The following is a 24,707-nucleotide window of genomic DNA, read 5'->3' on the forward strand; positions in this document are numbered from 1 at the left end:
AAATCCAGGTGCTGCTTCCCCAGGATGGGCTGCCCCTCGGAGAGCGGACCCGGCCACTGAGCCAGAGCACTGACCACTTGTCTCCCTCCCAGAGCCACGGGGCCTGACCAGTGGCTGTGGCCACAACGTGTACAGCATCAGATGCTCTGATTGCCAACACCTCCCCTACGGAGGCAGGACTCCAGAGAAGGGAGAAGGGAGAGACGACGGGGTTGCCTTCGGAGAACCCACAGAAGCATGGCCTTGCTCATTTAGACGGCGATCTGGCCGTTGGAATAGCTACAACTCCAATTTGCATCCGCGGGGCCGGTGCCTGGCTGCGCATCTCCTCCAGGGTGGGAGCAGGGGGCTGACCTTGGGGACTCTTCACCAGGCCTTAGGTAGTGTCAACAGTAGGCACAACCCCTGACCTGGCCCCTGAGGACAGACACTCTCCTCCCATGGGATTCCTGCCCAAACCAGCTCCAGAAAGAGGATCAGCAGACACACAAAACATGGGATATGGCGTGACACTGGACCAGTGCCTGCAGACCCCACCAGCCCTGCTCCTTCTCTCGCTCTCAGAGGTTGGGGAGGGAAGGGAGGGCTGATCCATTCTTCAAATCATTGAGAACAAGGCTTTCTATGCTTTTGACATCTTTGGGAATCCCTAGGAGGCAGGGAATCAGACACCTCAGGAAGTACAGTTTGGCAGTGCCCAGCACCCGCAGGGCGTCCTGGCCTCTGCCTTGCCCAGCTCCCAGCTTATCCCAGCACCCGCAGGGTGTCCTGGCCTCTGCCCTGCCCAGCTCCCAGTCCACCCCAGCACCCGCAGGGCAGCCTGGCCTCGCCCCTCCTCAGCTCCCAGCTCACCCAGCACCCGCAGGGCATCCTGGCTTCGCCCCTGTCCAGCTCCCAGCTCACCTCCAGGTGGGCCTTCTGAACAGGAGGGTCCTGAAGCAGGGGCTGCAGCACGCACAAATCCAGGGTGCCTTCCCGAATTTGGGGTCCATGACCCCTCGTGAGCAGAGCCGCTGGAGGATTGTGGAGGTTCAGGACTCCCATGGGCAGCTCAGGGGTGCTGTGTACTCTAGGGGAGGGTGCAGATACCTGGGAGGGGTGAAGGCGCTGGGCTCCGGGTGCTGGTGAGAAGGAGCCCACCAGGTCGACCTGGCTGGGTGTGGTCTCTAGGGCACCCACCAGGGGGCATGGGCCCAGTCCAGCTGCCTCTGGGGGAGAAGCGGACCTGGGACAGTGTGGGGTCTTCCCTTACTGACAGGCCAGCCCAACTCCCAACATGACAGCCAGACCTAGGAATGAATGAAGAAGGATGAAGTGGTGGACAGCCCGGGGGCCCCCCACCTGCTGAGCAGAGTGGCGGTGGTGGTGAGCGTGGGGTGCCACTGGAATGGGACAGGCTGCTGTGGGGGCTGGCCCCGCCAGGCGGCCCCCAGGCTGTGCTTTTCCTTCCATTGGTTCTGGCCCCAGGCCAGGCAAGCCAGCTCTGACCCACATTTCCACTGGGCCCAGGCGGAAAGTAGGCCGCCAGCGGGGCTGGAGCCAGGGCGTCCAGCCGCAAGGCTACGGGGCCTCCAGTGCCTGCTCAGAATTTCCAGGCTGGGAAATAGTTCCCTGAAGTGGGGAGGAAGGCCTTCCCCTGGCCCTTGGGGGCTGCTGGCCTCCCTGGGCTGGGGGGCAGGCAGAGCCCTGCTGGGAGGAAGCTCCGTGTGTGTGTGTGTGTGTGTGTGTGTGTGTGTGTGTGTGTGTTCTGGTTCACTCGGCTCTGTTGGGAAGTCTGACCCTCGGCCTGCACCTCCAGGGCTCCCAGGGTGGGGGACAGCGTGGGTAGGGGACAGGGACAAAACCACTGGGCTGGGCGACACAGCCCCTCCCCACTGGGGCTGACTCCTTCGGCCCCTACGCCCCTGAAAGGGGCCCCTCCCTGGGACCCCTTCAATCCCCCCCCAACAGGGGCAAAGCTGGACCACCTTCCTCACCAGACGGATGTGCCTGGCCATGATGCCATGGCCCCCAGCAGGGGCCAGTCCCCCTTGCTGTGCACACCTCTGCTCACCACCAAGGCACCCCTGAACCCTAGGGGCATCCTTGGAAAGTGCTTCTCCTGTGGAAATAACCCCTGGCACCCTGAAGCCTGTCAGAGCGCGGCCTCCAGCCCTGTGAGGAGAGAGGGAAAACCCGCTGGGATGTGAACGCAGAAGTCCCCACATCTGAACCCACTCCCGGGATGCACAGCCAGCCTGGCCGCCAGCGAGGCCTGACTCAGAGCTTGGACGGAACTCCTTGCGAAGCACAGCAGCTTGGCAGGCCTGCGGGGTCATGAGGCAAGGGGTGATCTCAGTGCTCAGGCGTGTGGGGGCCGGAGGGCCATCTGGTGAGCCTGGTCCCATCCCACACCCTGCAGAGGGAGAAACTGAGGCCCTGAGGGGGTGTGGCCTGCACAGGGTCAGGACTCGGGGAGCCAGGGAAGGGCCGGCTCTGGGCTTCCCGGCCCAGCCTCACTCACAGCCCCGTGCGTCCCCCCAGAGCTGGGCATCTACTGTCCCATTGGAGCCCAGGAATGGGGACGCCCGTGGAGTGAGGCACACAGGCCCGGGGGAGGAGGCTAGCTGTCCTGGGGCCCCTGCACCCTCCATGCACTCTGACCCAAACCCCCACCGGGAACGTGTGCTGGGGAGGCTGGCCCACCGGACCCAGCACCCCCGCGGGCAGCACACGGAGCACACACTGTCTCACCCTGCGCGGCCCTGGTGGGGGGAGGTTCCTGCTGCCCGCCCCCCCATTTCAGAGCCTGTCCCTACGCCCAGCTCTGTTGGGTAGGGTCACCCCTGAGAAGAGCTTCTCCAGAGGGGTGTCGGGTGAGAGCAGCGATGACCCGCCTGCCCCCACTGCACGGTCGCCGGGGGGAGGGGACCCCTCGGCGCTGTGTGTCTGCTCTCCCCGCCAGGCCAGGGAGGCAGGCCCCACCCCACCCCACGCCCCACCGGAGGTGCTGGGACGGTGGCTGGGAGCACACACTCACAGGGACCGCACCGGGCTCCCTTGGCACGGGGTCCAGGCATGGGCTGTAGACAAATGGGGCATTTGAAGGGGACACGACGCCTCGGCCCCTGGGACTGGCGTGTGCGACTGGGACCTGGAGGCTCGCACAGCCCTGGACATGAGCGCCACCCCGTGCCCGCCCCTCGAGCTGCCGCAAAGACCGAGGGCAGCTCCCACATTCCCCAAATGTCCACACACCCTCCAGCCCCACGTCTTCCAGAGCCACACCACTCCCCTAGAGGGATGGGGTCTGTTCCCCTCCCCACGGACCTGGGTGGCCCCTGTGACTCACAATAGCCATGCCTCCCCCTCGGGGCTCTCGCGCTGGTCGCCGGCCCCGGAACCAGCCACCGTGTTGGGAGGAGTGCAGGCCACGCACAGGCCACGTGCCGCCGAGGTCCCAGCCCAGCGTGAACCCCTGGCACTGTGCCAAGGGGCCTCCAGCAACTGTGGCCACAGCCCTTCGGCCACCCAGGGGCACCAAGAGGAGCCAGGACGGCTGCCGACTGGGCCCCGCCAATGGTGCGGGTTCTGGGGCGGAACAGACGCTGTTGTGGTTCTGACGCTTGGGGTTTTGGGTGGTGGGTTATGTGACAAAAGGTAACTGGAGCCAACCCCACCGAGGGCCTGGCAGCAGATGCTCCTTCCGGGTCCTCTGGTGCTGAGCAGTCCTTGCAGCGCTGGGGTCCAAGTGCATACTGCAACCCAAGAAGGCTTCCTGCCCCGAGCCCAACTCCACGGGGCTGCGTGTCTTCCAGAACATTCTGAGCGGAGGTGTGAGAGCAGTCTGCCTTTCCCTGGGATTCTCACCCATGGGTCCACCGGTTCTTCACCCTCAGATTTGCCCGAGACGTTGTGGCCCTCAGTCACCGCTCCGCCAGTCCCCGGGTGCCGAGCGTCCTCGTACTCTGCAGACTCAGAACTTCAAGGAGCATTTTCTTCTACTGTGTCTCTGAAAACATGCCCGTGTGTTTTACCGTCCTCCTCGGGAAACACCGGCTCTGTAGGTTGTGAATTTCATTCCTTCTTTCCCATCCTCCTTCGGTGGGAGACCCCTCGCCCTGCCCCCGCGTCTCTGGGCACCCCAGCACAGTGCCCGGCCTGCAGCCTGCAGCTCGGGGGCTCGCAGGGCTTCTGTGGGCGAGCGAGTCCTGCGTCCCCTGCTGGTGCCTCTGAGGACCGTCTTCCTCCAGGCGCCTTCCCGAGAGGGCAGCCATGGGCTGGGGCCGCCAACCCTTCCCCCCAGGAGGGGCTGGGTCCCACCCTTCGGTCTTCTCATCATGAGACAGGCTAAAGCTGTCCACGGGGCAGCTGTGATCATCAAAACGGCCAATGCCGGGGACGTCGCTTAGGGGGGCATGGGCAAGCAGGAGGCCCAGCTGCATTGGCTGGACAGGACGGGCTGGACAGGGCGTGCGGAGGACCAGGCAGCGACAGAGGCTTCCTCCTCACTCACTCCCCACCTGCACTGTGCAGCCAGGGGCTTCCACTGCCCTCTGCCCCACGGGCCCCCGCACTGGGCCTGCTCCCTGCAGAGGCGTGGTGTGGGGCAGCCGAGCGCTCCCCGCCGCAGGGGGCCCTCAAAGGGACTGGCTTCTGTGTGCCGTGGTCACACGGATGGCAGGGCCCACACTGCACACAGCCCCCTCGGCACCGGGAAGCCGGGGTCCTCATGAGTCCCACCTGGAGAGCTGAGCTGTGGCTCCTGGGTCTGCTTGCTGCACTTGCTGGAGAGGTTAGGTTTCCCTGTTCCCTGGTCATCCCTCTTCCCCGCTCTCCCCAGGGGCAGCACATCCATGAAATTCCCGTTGGGCCCCTCCAGCGTTTGGGCACTGCCCAGCCTTTGGGACGGCCTGCCCTCCGTAGGGCTCCCTTCCCGCCATCTGGCGGGTCCTACCAGGGGCCTCTGGCAGGTGGCACTGTACGTGGTACCCCTGCCCCACTTCTCAGCCCTGCTGTTGTTCTGAGCTCATGCTGGAGAAGCCGTGCCCTACCCCATTTTCAGCAGGTGGGGGCTCGGGGGGCCTTGCCCCAGCCTGAGGGAGGCAGGTCAGACAGAGGGTGTGCCTGGGTGGGTGCAGGTGGAGGGGACCCAACTCTGGCCGGAGTCCCTGGGTCTTAAGCGGAGGTTCAGTCCGCGAGAACAGGTGCCACCGAGGCTAAGGTGGTCTGGAGAGGTACGGAACATTCTGGGGAGAGATGGGAGGCCTGCCTCTCCAGGGGTCCTGCTCCTCTCCTCCCCAGGGCTGGGGTCCTGCTGGCAGCCCTGCGGGACCACCCAGCGACAGACACAGCACAGAGCAGCTCACGGTGTCCCTGTAACGTCCACCACTGCTCTTTAGAGACCCGCACAACCTCAGGCCCTGGAGCCCGGATAAGGAAAGAGAAAGATCAGGTTGCCAGCCAGTGAACAGCAGGGCTGGGCTTTCAGGTGGGACCCCTGTCTCAGGTGGGACCTGTGTCTCCCAGAAGCTCCAGGACAGAGGCTGGAGCCAAATTTCTTCTTGTTGTTTCTAGTTCATTCCACCGTGGTGTGAGAACTGACACGCATTATTTCCCTCACTTTAAATTTATTGAGACTTGTCATTTGGTCAGTTGTGGAGAAGGTCAGAACAGGTGGAGTCTACATAGACAGAGGTGTAGTTTTGACGGGAGTTGAAGAGTTAAAATAACACAACGCAGCCGTCCTGGAAGTCAGGTCCTACCGGCACCCTTGCTTGGTTGCTTTGCTGCCTGTTAAGGGCCTGCCCTGGATTGATTCTGTAAACTCTGTATTTTTGCCACATGTGGCCACTAAGTCTCTGCTTCATTAGCTAGTGGCCAGGTAATGGCTGGACGGAGACCTCCTGAAAGACCTGCTGTCACGCGCGCCCCCTGTCGCGGGGCGCCGGGCCGTGGGCTCGCCGGAGGGAAGCTCGGGTCTTTCCTGAACACGAGCTGCCCTCGGAATTCGTGTGGCTTTCTAGATCCCCGCGAACACGTCGGTGTTTCCCATAGCTCCCTCGGACACCCCATCTCTCAGAATTTTCTTCTAAGATTTCGATTCGTCCCTTCGTCCCCACTGTCACCCACCACCTCAGGCAACTGCAAAGCTCGTCAACTGCCTGTAATTGTTTCCAGCCATCACCCCCGGGGAAAAGGCTTCTGTGTGGGGTCAGCTCTGAATCAGGTCAAATGCAGACAACTTTGCTTGGGGTCCTCCAGGAAACCAGAGTCGGTGACACTGGACGCTTCTCCAGGAGCGCTGTTCGAAAGGGCTCCATCGGGCTGACGGGCTGTTGGTGTGCAGCATGAGTGGGGGTGCCCATTTTTAGGCTACTGGAAGCTGAAGAGTGGGGGACAGACCAAGTGAAAACACCTCATGGTCTTGGCGAAGACATGGGGAAAGTGGAACCCGGTGCCCCATTGGTGGGAATGGGAGATGGTGCAGCCGCCGTGGGAAACTGTGGGGGGGGTCCTCAGAATAGTAAACGTGGAACCGTCGCACAGCCCAGCCATTCCCTTTCTGGGTATACTATACCCAAAAGAGCTGAAAGCGGGGTCTCAAAGGGATGTTCGCACACCCGTGTTCCCGTAGCGTCACGCACAGCGGCTGAAGCACGGGAGCCACCCGAGCATCCGTCGACTGCCCGTGTGGGTGCACACATCACGGGCTCGGCCTGAAGCAGGAAGGACGGTCTGACACCTGCCACCCCACAGCGAGCCTGGGGGACACTGTACTCAGCGAAAGGAGCCAGACGCAGAAGGACAAGGCCTGAAAGATGCCACTTGTATGAGCTACTTAGAGTAGCCCAAATCACAGAGACAGACGGGGCTGCCAGGGGCTGGGAGGAGCGGGAGCGGGGACTTACTACTGAATGGTCACCGAGGTTCAGATCCACAAGAGGAGTGAAGACCTGGGATGCGTGGTGGTGGCGGCCATTCAGCAATGTGAACGTGTTTAATCCCACTGAGCTGTGCACTTAAAAATGGTCAAGATGGTACAAAACAGAACACCTTATGGCTTGCTGTTCTTACCAAAGTTCAGCCAATTTTCGGGATTACAACAAAAAATAAGAAACACTCCAAAGTCTGCTAGAGCCTGCTTCATGTCCAGGTGCTCAGAAGGTCTGTGCTGGCCATTTTTGCCTGTTTTTCACCGCTTTTAAGAGGAAGAGCCTACCCAGGGGGGCTCACTCTGCCGTTTCTGCTGGGGTCCTGCCCTCTTCATGTGGGTGAGGACGCCAGGGCAAACCCTGGGAGCAGAGGCCCGTGTTCACGGGCGGCAGACCCTTGCCCAGAGCAGGGAAATCTATGTCCACACCAGATGGAAGCTGGTCTCCTCCCACACCTGCAGCTCAGCTGCCGTGGCCCTGCCCCCTCAACCCAGGTGTCGCTGGGACGCTGGCCCAGAGTCCTGGACTCACAGGCCCCCCTGCAAGTCAGGCCTGGTCACGGGTGTCTGCCTGCAGAGGGGAGCCCACTGGGCAAGGCCCCCACTGGGCGCGGGCTCCACAAGAGAGCAGGGCAGGCGCGGTGCTGTGGGTGTGGGGCTCGGCGGGCTAGCACCTGCCCCTTCTGGTGCCTTCCTGGGCCGCAGAGGCCGCAATGCTAACCCAGGACCCAGGATTCCCAGACCAGGTCGGGCTCCACATACCAGAAGTCCTCAGAGAAACCTGGATGCAGAACAGAGTTCAGTGGGTGCGAGGGGTGCAGGTGGGGCCGGGCAGGTGGGGCCGGCAGCTGGTCAGCGGCCGTCCTGCACACAGTCCTGGAAGTCGTTCTTGGAAGCTCAGCTCTGGAAGCCACACCCTGCTTACATTAGTCAGACTTGCTCTGCAGGAGCCCTGACTGAAAACAAAGCCATGACAAGACAGGGCAAGACGGGGCTCCTCTGGGCCAAGCGGTCAGGGGGTGTTCCCTGAGACTTACACACAGGGAGGTACAGGGAGCTGCCAGTGCAAAGGCCCTGGGGCGGAGCAGGCAGGAGCGTCTGCGCACAGGGAGGGGGTGCTGGGACAGCAGGGCGGGGAGAGCCCCTGAACTGCCGGGGTGTTGCTGGAATATTCAGCCCTGTGGGACAGGGTGTGTGTGCAGAGTCTGTGGTGTCTGGCAGGCCCGAGGCCCTTGGTAAATGTCTGGTGAGTGGGCAAATGAGCAGACAAACGTGTGCCTGTGTGACTGGAGGGATCCCCCTGGGGAGCCAGACAGCAGCGCCTGAGACAGCCCGTGCCCGGGTGGGGCTCCAGGCAGGCCCGCGCCACACCTGGAGAGGGCTCTGAAAGGACCCTTGTTACACCAGACCTCAAGAGCCCCTGGCACCCCGCGGGGGCATCCTGGGCTCTGGGACCCGGGGGCAGGGACACAGCCCGGGGGGCAGAGGACTTGGACTCGGAGCTGACCCAGCACTCCCCGCCTGCCAGGCCTATTCTCAGCAACCCACAAACCAGACTTCTGGAAATCCCACACAGCCCTCAAGGGCCAGTGTGAGCCCACAAGCCCCACCCCTCACAGCGGAGGGAAAGGGCTCCACAGCTGCCGGCCTCAGCAAGGAGGTGGGCCCGTCGGTGGCCCATCCTGTGCTCTGTGCTCTGTACGGACTGGAGCTGCAACAGGCACAGGAGCTGGGGGGTGGGGGTGTGTGTGCTGCGGCCATTTAGAGGGGAGGCGGAGAGGACTGCTCTGCCCCGGGGCACTGGGGGTCTACAGAGAACACAGGGGGTGCAGACAAGGAGCGTAGGGGTGCAGAGAGCATGGGGGTGTGGACAGGGAGGGTGGGGTGCAGACAGGATGGGGTGCAGACAGGATGGGGGTGCAGACTGGATAGGGGTGCAGACAGCATGGGGGTGCAGACAGGGAGGGTGGGGTGCAGACTGGATAGGGGTGCAGACAGCATGGGGGTGCAGACAGGGAGGGTGGGGTGCAGACTGGGAGGTGGGCGGTCCAGACAAGGAGGGTGGTGGTGTCGACAGGCAGGATAGGGGGTCCAGACAAGGATGGTGGGGGTATGGAGGCCTGACCAGCACCCACACTCCTGAGCCCCGTTGCCCTGAAACCAGCTGAGGAGTGACTGAGCAGGAAGTGTCTCCCAGGAAGGGGCCCTGGAATTAGAGTCAACCAGTTAACAAAGGAAGCACTTACCAAATAATAGAATCCAATCTACAGACCGTATCCTGTCTGCCCAGCCCCTCCCCCACATCAGGGGTAGGGCTTGGTGGTCAGGCTCACTTCGCCGGCCCCCCCCCCCCAGCCCCACACTGAGACCCCGGAGGTTCTCATCCAGGGTTAATGAATGGATAGCTTTCCCTCGGCGGGGTGGGTGGTGGGGGAGCTGTCTAAGTCGGCCAGGACCTTGGGTCTGGTCTCCTCAGAGCCACCTCACGGGATTCTGTGATGCCCGAACGGAGGCAGGACCTGGCCGAGCTGAGCGGACTCCCTACTGCCCGGGCTCCCCACCTGAGGCCCAACCGGGACCAGGGGCCACAGGTCGCCTATCCTAGCCTCCTCCTGTGCCCCTTCCCAGGTCCCATTGTGTCCTGAGAATCCCCTCAGGCATGACCTTGGGGGGCAGTCCGCCATCCAAGGAAGTGGGGCCCCTCCCAGGGGAGCCCAAGCAAGGAAGCGTGGACCCTGCCTGTGGGCTCCACGCCTGTGGCTCCACTGGTGGCACCCCCCCACCCAAGGGATCTTGCAGAGGATTTCCACATGGGTGTGGGGGTGCTGGGAACAGAGCCCCCTGTGAAGTGGGGCAAGTGGAGGCCGCAGCCAGCACTGGACAGCGCGTGAGCTAACGACAGCGGGAGAGCCGCTGCGACGCGGCCCGGGGCCGGGCTCCTGCTTTCTCTCCCCGGAAAAGGCCACTGCTTCTCAAGGAGAACAAGACACAGGTGCGCAGATGGCACCTGCCCTTCCTGCCGACATTCTCTCCCACAGGTGCAGGGCTTTTCCGGAGCCTGCAAGGCCAGTCCTCACCGGGCTGGGCTCCACACAGACGCCGCCCCGCAGGGCGCCTCCCGTCAGCCGCACGGGGTCACGTCTGGGGGCCGGCTGCCTGCCCACAAAGCCGGGCAGAGACAGATCTGAACAAATGGACCCAGGCCACTCTTTTTGAAAAACACAGTTGTTTTTCACGGAACACTATATATCTACGTGAACATATTTTCATTTGTGAGCGAGTTAATATGTTTCCGCTATGGTTTCGAATATGGTAAGTATTGACAGCTATAACCCACACACGAAAGCTCTTGGGGTTCTCAATGGTTTCTAAGAGTGTTGAGGGTCCTGAGACCAAAAGGTTTGAAAACCCCGAGCGAGGACGTGTGTTCAGCCTGAGGCCCCGCAGCAAGAGGCTGCAGGGCGCTCTCTGCCCTGTGAAGCAGCTGTTTGTTTTCTATCCTGTTGATTCCATTTATTCTGTCCCTCCCCCCCACCCCCCACCGCCTCTGGAATGTTAACAGTTCCAAAAATCGGAATGCTTTCTGTTTAAGCTTAAAAGCTCCCTGGGCAGTTCTGATAAGTAAGAGCTTGTCTTCAGTTCCCAGACCCCACGATTAGGGTGCTGGAAGTAATTCTCCCGACAGTGAGCAGCGACCAGCTCTGGTCCGTTAGCCCTGTCCCCTGCAGCCAGGCGTCCCTGGAGCTCTACCCCATGGGGAGCTCTGGGCCGCCTCCCTGCCCCAGGGAGCTTTTCCGGAGCTGGAGCTGGGACAACTCCACCGGCGTGGTTCTGGCTCCTCTCTGGAGCGACGGCCTCAGGATGCCCTGGCCAGCCCTGTGGACGGCGGCTCTGTGCACGCTGACACGCTGTGTGTGCCAAAACTCAGAGCCCCGAGGCCAGGGATGCCTGAACTGGGAGCCCCCACTTCTCAGCTCATCTCCAACACTTGGACTAACTTCAGGCCAGGACTGTGGCCCCTCGGGTCCCACCCTGCTCGGAGGGTGTAACGCACTGGCGGCCGGCGTTCCCCAGCCCAGCTCTCCTCCCAGCCGCGACTGTGGCCGCACCTCCTGGGAGACACTAAGACAGGCTTGTTGGGAAGGGGGAGCGGGAGGGAGAGGAGCCAGGGCGGGGAGGCGGGAGGAAAGACAAAGAAAGGGGTGCGGCAAGTGGCAGGCGCCCGAGGGAGGAGAGTGACCTCAGCGCCAGAGAAGCATCTGCTCGTCGTCAGAGCGAGGGCGGACGGCGCTGGAGGAGCCCCTTCTCTCCCTCTCCCTGTCCTAGCTTCGGCTCTCTGTACGGCGGTGGCCAGCCAGGGGGGCTGTCCTGGGCGTACATTGGAGCTCTGGGCTCCTGGGGGGGGACCATCCGCTGTCCACAGCCCAGCCACCAGCCCTCCCGCCGCTCCTGCTGGGTGAGTACGAGTGTGCACCCCTGTCCCCATCCGGAGGCGCTGGGCCTCCTGGCACTTTCCTGGGCCCGGCAGCCCACAGCACCCCAACAGGGAGGCCTGCGTTTGCTGGTGTCATCCCGGGCACAGCGAGCCCAAAGTGTACCCTCCAGGTTCCCGGGACTCAGGGATGCTGCCCCGCGCATGGCTGAGACCCAGCCAGAGCTCCGAATCTGCCGGGCTTGGGATCCAAGTGTAACCTGACGCGGCTTTGCTTTCAGGGACAGGACGGGAGTGCCCCTGAGCCTGATTGGGACTGAGAAGGGATGCGTGTGGGGGGCTGCCCTCAGGGAGGTCCCTGCCCCTCCCCTCCCCAGGGGCCAGCGGTGCCAGCTGGTGGAGCTCTCCCTCTGCTCCTAGGTCATGGGAGCCCCAAGTCACGCCACCACCTGGGGCAGGGCCCTGTGGGCCCTCCTCCTGACCGCACTTGGCTGCGAGGCCAGCCAGCCGCTGGGGGGAGAGTCTGTCTGCACGGCCCGGCCCCTGGCCAAGTACAGCATCACCTTCACGGGCAAGTGGAGCCAGACAGCCTTCCCCAAGCAGTACCCCCTGTTCCGGCCCCCCGCACAGTGGTCGTCCCTGCTGGGTAAGTGCAGCCCTGCGGCCCCAAGCCCTCCACCATACTTCCAGTGTGCAGGGTGGGCACGCTCAGGCGTCTGCGGAGCACGTCGGGCTGTGCTTGGGCGCTGCCCCGGGCGCGAGGGATGTGCGCTCCCCCGGGCGGCGGCTCACACGCCCGCCTCGCGCACAGGGGCCGCGCACAGCTCCGACTACAGCCTGTGGCGGAAGAACCAGTACGTCAGCGACGGGCTCCGGGACTTTGCCGAGCGGGGCGAGGCCTGGGCCCTGATGCGGGAGATGGAGGCGGCCGGCGAGAAGCTGCAGAGCGTGCACGAGGTGTTCTCGGCGCCCGCCGTGCCCAGCGGCACCGGGCAGACGTCCGCGGAGCTGGAGGCCCACTCGCGCCACTCGCTGGTGAGCCGAGGCAGCGGTGGGGGGAGGCGCTGGGCCGCCGGCTGCCCCGCTGAGCGCCGTCCTCCGCGCAGGTGTCCTTTGTGGTCCGCATCGTCCCCAGCCCAGACTGGTTTGTGGGCGTGGACAGTCTGGACCTGTGCGACGGGGACCGCTGGAGGGAGCAGGTGGCGGTGGACCTTTACCCCTACGACGCCGGCACCGACAGCGGCTTTACCTTCTCCTCCCCCAACTTCGCGACCATCCCGCAGGACACGGTGACGGAGGTGAGGGGTGTCGGAGGCGAGGGGCCACAGCGGCCTCGTCCCTGCCCGCAACACGCGGGTCTGCAGGCGGCTGCTCTTCAGGGAGGAGGGCCTAGGCCGCCCGCCACACCCTTCCTGCTGTTGCCCACTCGCGGGCCCCCGACAGCCTGCGCGGCCTGGGGGGGTTCTACACTGCCGGGCCCAGGCCGCGGTCCCCCCGCCCCCGGCTCCACCCCGCGACCCCACCCCACGCAAGCGCACGCACGCGGCTCGGAGTCGTCCACACCGCTGCTCTCTCCGCAGATAACCTCCTCCTCTCCCAGCCACCCCGCGAACTCCTTCTACTACCCACGGCTGAAGTCCCTGCCCCCCATCGCCAGAGTGACCCTGGTGCGACTCCGGCAGAACCCCAGGACCTTCCTTCTGCCCGCCCCAAGCCCTGCGGGCGCCGGCGGGGGCAATGAGATCGCGGACAGCCTCTCAGGTGAGCGCGTACCGGCCGCGACCACGACCACGACCACGACCACGACCAGGGCAGGCTCCCTGCCCGCAGCCCCCGCTCCTGGGGGGCCCTGACGGGCTGCTGGCTGCAGGGGTGGGAAGCGCGCTCAGGTCTGCCGGCCTCACAGGGACCCCTGACAGGGCAGCTGCCAGTACTGACCCCTACGATGAGGCCTTCTGTCTCACCCTTAGAATTACCCTAGATGGTGAGTGGCCGCCACATTCGAACACGAAATGACACTGGGGCCAGAAACTGACCCAAAGGGCTGGTCTTTGAAGTGTCAGTGATACCTCAACACCCGCCACTTCCCAAGTGCACGCGGGTCACCTGCTCCCCTGAGGGCCAGTGTCCAGGGAGCAGGCCCCAGCGTGTCCGTCCACCCCACCGATGCCCCCCAGGGACGCCTCACGTTGAGCCGAGGTGGCAGAGCTGGGAAAGGTGCTCCATTCAAAGCCCGGCTCCTGGGGATGATGCGCCCTCGCCGCGGCCTGCCGGGGCGGGCTCGGGGGCAGGGGGTGCAAGGGGGGAGTCAAGCCCGTGAGAGTCGTGTGAAAACAAGGGCTCGAGCGTTCAGCGGAGGGCGAGGTGGACTCTAGGTTCCGTGCTCAGCACCAGATGCCGAGGCTCCGGGGCTTCAGAACGCGCCATACAAGACGCTGGGGCGCTGGGGGTTCAGGGCACTTGGGGCAGGTCGCTGGGGCTTGGGGAGATTTGGGATTCGGCTGACCGATGAGGTAACTCTTGCACGTTTGCACTTCACCAGAAGTGAGTGGCGAACCAGACCCCTGTCAGTGGCGTCCCTGCGCGTGGCCCGTGTCACAGCTGACAGGCAGGACACCACTGAGCGGATCCCTCTGTGCCCCCATCCACCCCGGCAGAGGGGACGGTGGGGGACCGGCCGCGAGCGGGTGCGGGGGCGCTCCCACCACGGTCTGAAGCCCAGAGCCCCCTGCCAGCCCGGCTGCATCTCAGCAGCCAGACCCTGCCTCTGCCTCCAGGGCCCGCGGGCTCCCCACTCCCCGCTGCCAGAGCTCCCTCCCGGAGTCCCCACTCAGGAGATGGGGAGATGCGTGGGCTCAAAGGTGGAAATGTTCCCTCAAGGCGTCTCAGTGGGGTGTGGCAGGCCTGTGATTGGTGGTCTTGGGGGCTCTAACCCAGCCCTCCCTCCTGACGCCGACGTGTGGGGCTGGTCTTGGACAAGGACACGCACCTGTTCACAGGCCTCTCTTGTGCCTGGTCCAGTTCCAGAAACGCCGCTGGACTGCGAGGTCTCCCTGTGGTCGTCCTGGGGGCTGTGTGGAGGTCCGTGCGGGCAGCTGGGAGCCAAGAGCAGGACTCGCTACATCCGCGTGCAGCCGGCCAACCAGGGGGCACCCTGCCCCGAGCTTGAAGAGGAGGCTGAGTGCGTCCCCGACAACTGTGTCTGAGACCAGAGCCCCGCAGGCCCTCCACCCCGCGTGGGGGCCAAGCCCGGTGGTTCAGCTGGCCAAGCGGGGCTTTGTCCGCCACCTCTCTGAGCGCCAACGCTGACCCACCCCTCCGCACAGACACGCCTCCGGCTGCTGGAAGGAGCAGGAGGTGGGGAGAGGCCACTCTTCCAGCAGGCTTTTCTCTCGGGCACCCAGTCCTGGGACCCACTCCCGTGGGTGACTTCAGCCCTGAGCTTACAAGTCTCTGCGATACATCGTGCTCCACCCCACTTCCTGCCGGTCGGAGGTTGTCTTCACGTGCAGATGGCGTGCCCACAGCGCCCACCCCACGGGGCCACTGCAGGAGAGCCGCACAGCCCCAGGCCCAGGAGCCCCAGGCCACAGCGGATAGGAAATACCTCGGACCTGCTGTCCCCAGGGGAACTGGCGCCCACGCCCCTGCCTGCCCCGCAGGCCGAGGCTGCCCCAGGCAGGTCACACAGGTCAGGTGGATAAAGGAGAGCAGGCTCGGACACCTCACCTTGGCATTGTCACGTGACCCATCTCCCTGCACTTGAATAAAGACTGTTTCCTGATATTAGGGGCCCTCGTCTTGCATTTCCTGGCAGGGCGCTGGGAGAACCAGCCCCCCACCCCTGGAGTAGGGTCTCCCCTGCGTGGAGGGCATGCCCGAGAGTCCCAGAAGGGCACCCTGTGAATGGCGTGAAGGAGGTCTTCACAGCCACCGCACACACCCAGTGCGCAGGGCGGCTGTTGGCGGGATGAGCGGGCAGTCCCGAGGAGCGTGCGGCTGCCTGCGGCCGGTCCCTGCCCCCACCACTGACCGCCAAGCCTCATGGAGATGCCCTGGGGGCTCACTGTTCATCTGCCCAGGCCCTTGTCTGAGGTCAGGGGTCCCAACCTCGTCCACCAGCACGGATCCCATGTGGGGCCCTGAGCCCTGGGGCTGGGCTGGTCCCTCAGGGAACCACCAGGAGATGGGAAAAGGCTGCTCTCTGTTTTTTGGGACCTTTCCAGAGCATTCTTGCTCCTGCTTGGACACATGCAGAATCAGATCCAACAACTACCCCCTCCCCCGTCCTGTCCACTGTCCTCCCCCATCCATTGCCCTCCCCCCTCCACTGCCCTCCCTCTCCCTCGCACCACCCTCCCCCCAGCCATTGCCCTCCCCCCTCCTGTCCAATGCCCTCCCCCCTTCACTGCCCTCCACCCCCCCCCCGTCTATCGCCCTCCCCCCTCCTGTCCGCCACCCCATCAATGCTCCTGCTGTTCTTGGTCACTTCTGTAGAGACCCCTGTCACCTCTGCCTCTGTGTTTTCTCAAGGTCACATCTTCCCCCTGACAGGTGTCCCATCCACCCTCTGAGAGGCAGTGTTGGACCCCGCACGCTCAGACCCCCCGCTGATGAGCCATCCGCACCCCGTAGAAGCACTTGTGCGGGACGCTGCCCGGCCTTGCACACATCCAGGGCCACGCTGCACATTGTCTCCCCTCTCTTGTCCCCTACTTGGTCATTCTCAGCAGCCATTGTCTCCCCCTCCTATCTTGGGGGACGTTTCTCTTGGCCTCCCCTTCCCCATCAAGTCCTCCTGCTCCTGTGCCCACTTCCAGCCATGGGCCGAGGAAGGATTCTCCGCATCTCCTGTTCCCAGTGTCTCCCTCCTCACGGGATCCCCACTCTGCTGCCGTGGGCAGCTCCATGTGCAGTGCACCGCCATCCATGCCCCTTGCTCTTGGTCCTGTCCCTCCAGCGGCAGGAGGTTTGACACCCATCCCCCTCCCCCACGGCCCCACGGAGTCCTTTGGGACAGCGCCTCCCACACTGGATGGGCAATGCTTCTTCCTCATCTCTCTTTTTTTTAACGATTTTATTTATTTATTTGACAGAGAGAGAGATAGCCAGTGAGAGAGGGAACACAAGCAGGGGGAGTGGGAGAGGGAGAAGCAGGTTCCCCCCTGATCAGGGAGCCCGACGCGGGGCTCGAACCCAGGACCCTGGGATCGGGCCCTGGGCTGAAGGCAGACGCCCAACGGCTGAGCCACCCAGGTGCCCCTCCTTCCTCATCTCTTCTAATGGCTCTCCTCTACCCCCTGACCCCTCCCCGTGGCCCTCGTCTATACCCCAACCCGTGAGCTTGATCTCAGCCCCCTCCGTCCTCTACTGTTGCTCACCTCCTTGGACCCATTCCTCACTCCAGAAAAGATGCACATCCCATGTGGTTGCCTTGACCCTTGACCTAGGGGAGGAAGCAGTGAAAACAGCTGCTTGTGACCCCTTTTTCCCCCACGGGGAATAGATGCTTAGCCAATTGCTTGGGTGTGTCCGCTGAACAGACTGGGGGCATTCACTAAGGGGAGAGGCTCGCCGGAGAGATGTTCCCAGCAGATGCTCCCTGCGGGTCTCTGGACGCGTCATCTCGGGGCACAACTGACATACTTCATGATACCTCACTTTCCAGCCTGCAGGCCTCACCGAGAGCCCGGATGGACCTGGAGCACGCGAGGAGGTCCAGCCCCCTCTAGGCCACGCCTGAGCCTCCCACGTGCTTGCCTCCCTGCATCTCCCTGCAGTGGGCAACGCGCTGGGTAGACTTCTCGGAAGTCTTGCAAGCAGACTTTCTGGTCTGTCTGATCACGGACACAATCCGCCCGCGGGCAGTCGGCCCCCCACGAAGAGCCTGGGGTGAGGGGTGTGCACATGGTGACGGACGGCACATACCTGCTGAATGACTGATTGAAGAACTCAACCCGCTTTGACTTACGGGAGTCCGGGTCCTGAGCCCCCGCCAACACAGACCAAACGAGGCTCCTCCGGACACACGTCCTCTGTGTGTAACGGACTGACGAGGTGGTAGGACGCAGGCGGTTCCTCGGAGGCCGAGACAAGAAGCAGCGGGAGCCAGGCTCCTCCTGGGATGGCTCTGCTGGCCTTGGCACCTTTAGCCTGGGGTGTCTGAGGCCCGGAGCGGGGTAAGCAAACAGCAGCCCTTCAAGGGCACAGCCTCCTGCGTTTGGATCTGCAGAGAGAAGAAAACTACTCTCCCTGACAATTCCTAAACAGAAGCGCGTACTCACAGGCACGAGATCTGATGACAGCGGGGATCTGAAAACCTCTCATTGGAAGTTTTGCCTGAAGAGTCCTGAGCTGGTGGCACCCTGAGCACAAATCTTCCCCGGAGACCTCACTGTGCACCCGGGACTCAGAAACTGCCACGGTAGCGTGAACTTACAATCGAAGCTCACCGATCACACGAGGAAAACCAGCCTGACCCCTGAATCAGAGGAGACAACAAACTACAAAATCAGAACCAGAAAGCCATGGATGCAGTGGTCACGAGTAAGACGTGATGAACCGGTTGGCTGTGTTATCCAGACCTGCACTCAAAACTCCCAAGTACGGGCGCCTCAGGGCTCCGTCGGTGAAGCGTCGGCCTTCGGCTCAAGCTGTGATCCCAGAGTCCTGGGATCGAGTCTCGAGACGGGCTCCTTGCTCAGTGGGGAGCCTGCTTCTCCCTCTGCCTCTGCCTCCCGCTCCCCCTGCTGGTGCTTTCTCTGTCTCTCTCAAATAAATAGGTGAAATCTTTAAAAAAGAAAACCTCCAACGTGTACCACAGAACTGAGCACATAGCATGACTACAGGTTCAACCTGAAAAGCTGGATAAACACCCCAGTTAGTGCCGTTTACAGGGGATGGAGGGCCCTGTTAGAACACTAGACGGTGGGGTGGGGTGGGGCAGGGCGGGGAGGCTGTGCCAGAGTCCCCCTGCAGCGCCCAGCCCGCTTCCCTCCTTCTGGAGCATGGCATTGAGTGGGGCCGCAGGGGTGACGAGCGTCACTCTTCGGGGCCAGAACATTTACGGCCCCGAGATGCTCCAGACTCCAGAGCACAGGCCAACATGGAGGCGCATCTGCAGAAGCCACTCCAGGGGGCAACACACTGAGGACAGCCCCCTAGGGGGTGCACAGGACCCCCAGCCAACTTGGGAACAACCTTGGTTGTATTAAGGCACTGAGATTTGAGAGGGGCAGGTGATGAAAATAAACCAGTAAACAAAGCCTACATTAGATGTGCATGAGGCAATGGGACACCGCCCCGGGGCTGCTGCTGGGGCTGCTGCTGGGGCTGCTGCTGGGCCTGCTGCTGGGCTGCTGCTGGGCTGCTGCTGGGGCTGCTGCTGGGCCTGCTGCTGGGGCTGCTGCTGGGGCTGCTGCTGGGCTGCTGCTGGGGCTGCTGCTGGGGCTGCTGCTGGGCTGCTGCTGGGGCTGCTGCTGGGGCTGCTGCTGGGGCTGCTGGGCTGCTGCTGGGCTGCTGCTGGGGCTGCTGCTGGGCTGCTGCTGGGGCTGCTGCTGGGGCTGCTGCTGGGCTGCTGCTGGGGCTGCTGCTGGGCTGCTGCTGGGGCTGCTGCTGGGGCTGCTGCTGGGGCTGCTGCTGGGCTGCTGCTGGGGCTGCTGCTGGGGCTGCTGCTGGGCTGCTGCTGGGGCTGCTGGGGCTGCTGCTGGGCTGCTGCTGGGGCTGCTGCTGGGCCTGCTGCTGGGGCTGCTGCTGGGGCTGCTGCTGGGCTGCTGCTGGGGCTGCTGCTGGGGCTGCTGGGCTGCTGCTGGGCTGCTGCTGGGGCTGCTGCTGGGCTGCTGCTGGGGCTGCTGCTGGGGCTGCTGCTGGGCTGCTGCTGGGGCTGCTGCTGGGCTGCTGCTGGGGCTGCTGCTGGGGCTGCTGCTGGGGCTGCTGCTGGGCTGCTGCTGGGGCTGCTGCTGGGGCTGCTGCTGGGCTGCTGCTGGGGCTGCTGGGGCTGCTGCTGGGCTGCTGCTGGGGCTGCTGCTGGGGCTGCTGGTGCTGGTGCGTGAGGGGCTCTTTCAGGAAGGTGGCTAGAGACACTCTCATTGACAAGCCCACCTCTGAGCAGACCTTGAAGGAGGAGGGAAGCCTGTGGTTACTGGTGATGAGTGTCCCCAGCGGGGGAGCAGCTGGAGGCCGAGGCCCTGCGGTGTTGGGGAACAGCTAGGAGGCCTGTGTGGCCGGCACGGAGAGGGGGCGTCCTGCAGGAGGCCCGTCAGGCGAGTCGTGAGAGAGCTTCTGCTCTGGTGAGGTGAGGAGTGGATCGAGCGTCTTGGGAAGGCTTCGAGGGGGAAATAACTCATCGGCATACGTTGTACAGGGTTATCTGGTTGTTTTGAGAGCAGCACGGAGGAGCAAAGGCAGGACAAGGAAGAGAGTGAGGGGTTACTGCACTAACCCAAAAAGGAGAGGGCTGGGGCCACGGAGATATGGTCAAAATGCTAAGAAAGGGGTAAAATGGATGAACGGATAAAAGCCAGAGATCATTTTGCTGTAAAAGCAAGAGAGAGATGCTCGTAGGGCAGCATCTAAGGGTTTGCCCGGGGATGTTACGGCAACCCCTTTCTCGTTCACAGCATTAAGTTCGGGTAGGTCGTGGTCCTACTGGGTCAGCCCAGGGAGGGGCAGGGGCCGAGGGAGGGCAGGTTTACTCCGGAGGCTCCGGTGGCTTCTTTCCTGCTGTTCCACTGAAAGATGAGGGACCCGGGCCAAATGAGGGGGCCCAGCATCTGTGCTGGTAACTGTAGGCCTCTCACATAGGCTAGAAATGTGTGTGCTGGCCCCCAGGGGATGGCTGGGGGGCCCCGTGGGGGTCAGGACCCAGAGCCTGCCTGTCAAGGAAGGGGGGAGGACCACGAGAATTGGTCCACTGCTCCCAGCAACCACAGGCAGGCGATTGGGCTTGGGCTGAGCGGTCAGGGGGTAAGGCATTGAGAGGTGACAAGAGGGGTCTCCCCAATAGAAAGGGCAGACTGAAAGCTCAAATCTAACCACTCCCGCCCAAACTGCATCAAAGCTACAGAAAAGGGATGTTAGGTCCATACCCCGGGTGCTCGCATTGGGCACTCTGGGCGCACTTCCTCCCACACATACACCTGCAGCCTGGACTCTAGGTGAGAACGCCATCTGTGACTCTGCTCTTTTCACAGGAGGCGGGGAGAACTCCCACGCCCTCCTCCCACTTCCAGAAATAAGCAAACAAAACGATTGACTGGTCCTGGAGCAAAGAAGAGCTGGTGTGGAAGTCAGTGAGCGAGCGTGGGAGCAGCTGGGGCCACGGCAGGGTCAGGAGGACGGCCCTGGGGTGCTCCCCTGCTGAGCCGGCCTCAAGGTCAGCAGCGCTGTCCCTGATCTCTCTGCGGGGAGCTTCCCAGCTCCTTGTGTGGGTCTCAGGCCTCCCACCCATCAAATCCAGCGATGAGGGCAACACAAAACCACCAATTAAATAAGAAAACAATTCGCCATTGAAAGTCAGCTGACAAAAGGCCCCAAGAGGCTCATTCATCTGAGATCGCAGATAATGAAAGTGTCAGACATGGAATATAAACCAGGTACAAGAGAAGTGGGGCCCGATGGAAACAAACAGCTCAATCTGGAAAGGAGGGACTGTGGGGGATAAAGCACCAGGCCCAGGGTGAAGAGCTAACAGAGCACAGCTGGGGAAAGATTTTGTGACCTGGGGGCGCAGCCAAAGATGTCGAAGAGACCGAAAACGGCAAAAAGACACGGGAGGTAAAATGAGGGTTCCAGAATGTTCTCAGCAGGTGCTCTAAAGGGTGTGATGGCGATAATGGAGAAGAGGTCAGCCTCAAAGAGAAAACCACACAGAAGTTTCAGAACCTGCTAGAACAGGGGCGCCTGGGTGGCTCAGTTTGTTGAGTGTCTGCCTTCGGCTCAGGTCATGATCCGGGAGTCCCGGGATCAAGCCCCACATCAGACTCCCTGCTCAGCATGGAGTCTGCTTCTCCCTCTGACCCTTCCCCCCTCACGCTCTCTCTCTCTCAAATAAATAAATAAAATGTTAAAGAAAAAAAAGAAGAACTTGCTAGAATAAAAAGTTATCTCCAGAACCAGCAAGTCCACCGTATCCCCAGCAGGACAGCAGAAAGCCGTCCATGTCCATGTGTATCCCGTGGACGTGCTGAGCACCCACGCGAGAGAAGACCTTCAAGGGACGCGGCAGAGGAGGATAGCATCCGTCAGAGTGACAGGAACTTCTCGACAGCAGCCAAGGGAGTCAGAAGGCAGCCAAGGAATACTTCTAACACGTTGAGAGAGTCATGAACGCAACACCCCTTAAAGAATGGAAGCTCTGATACGTCTTCAGACTGACAAAAACAAAGAGAGTTTCATACCGTGAGAACAGCCCTGAAGGAGCTTCTAAGGAACGTGTATCTCCTAGCTCGGCCCTCTGAACCAGCTCAGGGACAGCGCCGTCCAGCGAAACAAACACCCTTTACATCACACGCTGGGGACCAAAGCACACGGGCGCCAAGAGACAAGGAGACGATGGCAGGGGGAAGTGTGCCCCCCACGCTGGGGCAGAATGTGTCTGAGGTGACTGTGTTGGACCCTGCGTCTACTGAAGGCTTGCAGCTTCCAGGGAAGGCTTGGATGGAAGATCGAGGCTCATGGGGTCATCTCCAGCTCTTAGCAGAGTAGGTGCTGCCCACCCCCAGCCCCACCCCAGCCCTCTGCCCCAGCCCCACCCCAGCCCCACCCCCAGCCCCAGCCGCAGCCCCACCCGCACACGTTTCCGGGGCAGCTGCACATAGCTTGCAGGAACCAAGGGGGCAAAAAGACCCTGTCCTCGAAATACTGGGAATTTGTTCTCTGACAGCTGATGGCTGTTTCTAATAACGGAGGGGCAGACACAGAGGCGGGCACCATTGTTGTTGCCCCCTGCTCCCCCATTGCAAAACCATCCCCCTCCAGCTGAAGTAACTTCAGGGAATTTAAAAGGAGAGCACACTTTTCTCCCCACTCCCCCTTTATTTTCCACTTTTTTCCTCTCTGGGAGCTAAATATTAAAGACAAGGTCATTCAAAAGCAACTGCACATATAAGGGAAATTAGAAAGTGAACGTGCATGTCCAGGGAAAGTCTCAAAAACCCCTAGGAAGACCTCAAGTTACCCTCAGCCCAATCCTCAGCACAGAGACAGCCTATGGCCATCAGAAAGAACCTAGGGGCACCTGGGTGGCTCAGTCAGTTAAGTATCTGACTCTTGATCTCAGCTCAGGTCTTAATCTCAGGGTTGTGAGTTCAAGCCCTGTGTTCGGCTCCATACTGGGTGTAGAGCCTATTTAATGAAAGAAAGAAGGAAAGAAGACAAGGAAGAAAGAAGGAAAGAAGAAAAAAAAACATAAACCTTGGGGAAGGGGGAGAATCTGATTTTCAGAGTTACCACATTATTACATTCAAATGTCCGGTGTTCAACAAAAAATTGCAAGTCTTACAAAGACACAGCAAAGTGTGGCCCATTCAAAGGAAAAAGGAAAATCAACAGAAACCACTTCTTGAAAAAAGTCTAATGGCAAACATACTAGACAAAGACTTTAAAACAACTGCTTTAAAGATGCTCAAAGAACTAGATAAGACTCCCTCCTTATCAGTAATTACTTACATGTAAATGGATTAAACTCTCCAATCAAAAGACAGAGATTGGCAGAATGGATAAAAACACAAGATCCGACCATAGGTTGTCTACAGGAGACTCACTTGAGATCCAAAGACACAAATAGATTGAAAGTGAAAGGATAGAAAAACATACTCCATGCAAATAGTGACCAGAGGAAGCAGGGCCAGCCACACTAGCATCCAAGAAAATAGACTTAAATTCAAAAATGGTTACAAGAGACAAAGGACAGTATATTTTAATAACATTTCAGTACAAGAAAATGTAACAATTATAAACATTTACACACCCAATGACAGAGCATCAAACTATATAAAGCAAAAACTAACGGAATTGAAAGAATTAGTAGGCGGTACAGTAATGGTTGGAGACATCAGTCTCCCTCTCTCAAGAGTGGATGAACAACCAGACTGAAGATAAGTAAGGGAACAGAGGACTCACCCCAAACAACCAGCCAGATGCAGCAGACACAGAGAGCACGTGCCCAGCGACAACCCCACATGCGTGCTCCTCACGCGCACTCGGGACAGTTTCCGGGATGGACCGTATGTTGAGACCACATGGTAAGTCTCCATAGTTTTTAAAAGGTAGAAATCATACAGTGTCTTCTCTGGCCACAACAGGATGAAGGCAGAAATCAGGAGCAGAGGAAAACTGCAACATTCACAAATCTGTGGAAATTAAGTAACACACTCTTGAATCAATTGATCAAAGAAGAAATCACAAGAAAATTAGAAAATACTTAGAAACAAATGAAGTTGAAAAATCTGCAACACAACAAAACTCTGGAATGCAGTGAAAGCCATGCTAAGAGTCAGGGGAAATGTATAGCTATAAACACATTTAAAAACAGAAAAGATTTCAAATCAGCAATCTGAGCTTACTACTTAATGAACTAGGAAGAAAAGAACAGACTACACCCAAAGCTAGCAGAAGGAAGGAAATAATAAAGATGAGAATGTAGATAAACAAAATAGAGAATGGGAAAACAAGAGAGAAAAATCCATGAAACAAAAAGCTGCTTCTTTGAAAAGATCATCCAAGTTGAGAAACCTTTAACTATATGGGCTAAGAAAAAAAGAGTCCGATTATTAAAATCAGAAATGAAGTGGGAACATATTACTGATTCTACCGAAGTTAAAAGAATTGCCAGAGAGTACTGTGAACAGTTGTACAACACAAATCGGGTAACTTAGATAAGCGGACAAATTCCTGCAAACAGAACCTACCAAGACTACATCACGGAGACACAGAAAGTCTGAATAGACCTACGACTGGTAAGGACACTGAAGCAGTAATCAAAAATCTCCCCACAGAGCAAAGCCCAGGACCTGACGGCTTCACAGGTGAATTCTCCCAAACATTTAAAGAAGAATTAACACCAATCCTTCCCAGACTTTTCCCAAAAATTGAAGGGGAGAGAAGCTTCCCAGCTCATTCTGTGAGGCCAGCGTTACCCTGATACCAAAGCCAGACAAGAGATACTGTAAGACCAGCACGCATGATGAACACGGATGCAAAAATCCTCAGCGCAATACTAGCAAACAGAATTCAGCAGCACATTACGAGGACTATATACACCATGACCAAGTGGGATTTATACCTGGAACGCAGGTATGGGTCAGTACCCGAAAACTGATCAGTGTCATATGCCGCACCAGCAGAACAGAGGGGGTAAAAAAA

General features: G+C 60.6%; 1 protein-coding gene across 1 annotated transcript; it reads left to right on the forward strand.

Moving 5' to 3' along the window:
• The first annotated feature begins 11,094 nt into the window (after positions 1–11,094).
• On the forward strand, positions 11,095–15,129 carry SPON2 (spondin 2). Its single transcript, XM_045774838.2, has 6 exons — positions 11,095–11,369; positions 11,766–11,991; positions 12,157–12,380; positions 12,452–12,643; positions 12,926–13,106; positions 14,367–15,129. Exons 2-6 carry the CDS (start codon positions 11,769–11,771, stop codon positions 14,549–14,551), a joined length of 1,005 nt encoding a protein of 334 aa, XP_045630794.1. The 5' UTR covers positions 11,095–11,369; positions 11,766–11,768; the 3' UTR covers positions 14,552–15,129.
• Positions 15,130–24,707: the final 9,578 nt, after the last annotated feature.

This window comes from Ursus americanus, chromosome 8 (assembly GCF_024610735.1).
Source record: "Ursus americanus isolate L20-20 chromosome 8, mUrsAme1.1.p, whole genome shotgun sequence".
Classification (NCBI taxonomy): Eukaryota; Metazoa; Chordata; class Mammalia; order Carnivora; family Ursidae; genus Ursus; species Ursus americanus.

What these genes read in the sequence shown, in the direction of transcription:
- SPON2 (XM_045774838.2), top strand. Translation starts at nt 11,769, where the DNA reads ATGGGAGCCCCAAGTCACGCCACCACCTGGGGCAGGGCCCTGTGGGCC. An exon ending in CCCACTCGCGCCACTCGCTG is followed by an intron (nt 12,381 to 12,451) that starts GTGAGCCGAGGC and finishes TCCTCCGCGCAG; the next exon opens with GTGTCCTTTGTGGTCCGCAT. An exon ending in GATCGCGGACAGCCTCTCAG is followed by an intron (nt 13,107 to 14,366) that starts GTGAGCGCGTAC and finishes TGCCTGGTCCAG; the next exon opens with TTCCAGAAACGCCGCTGGAC.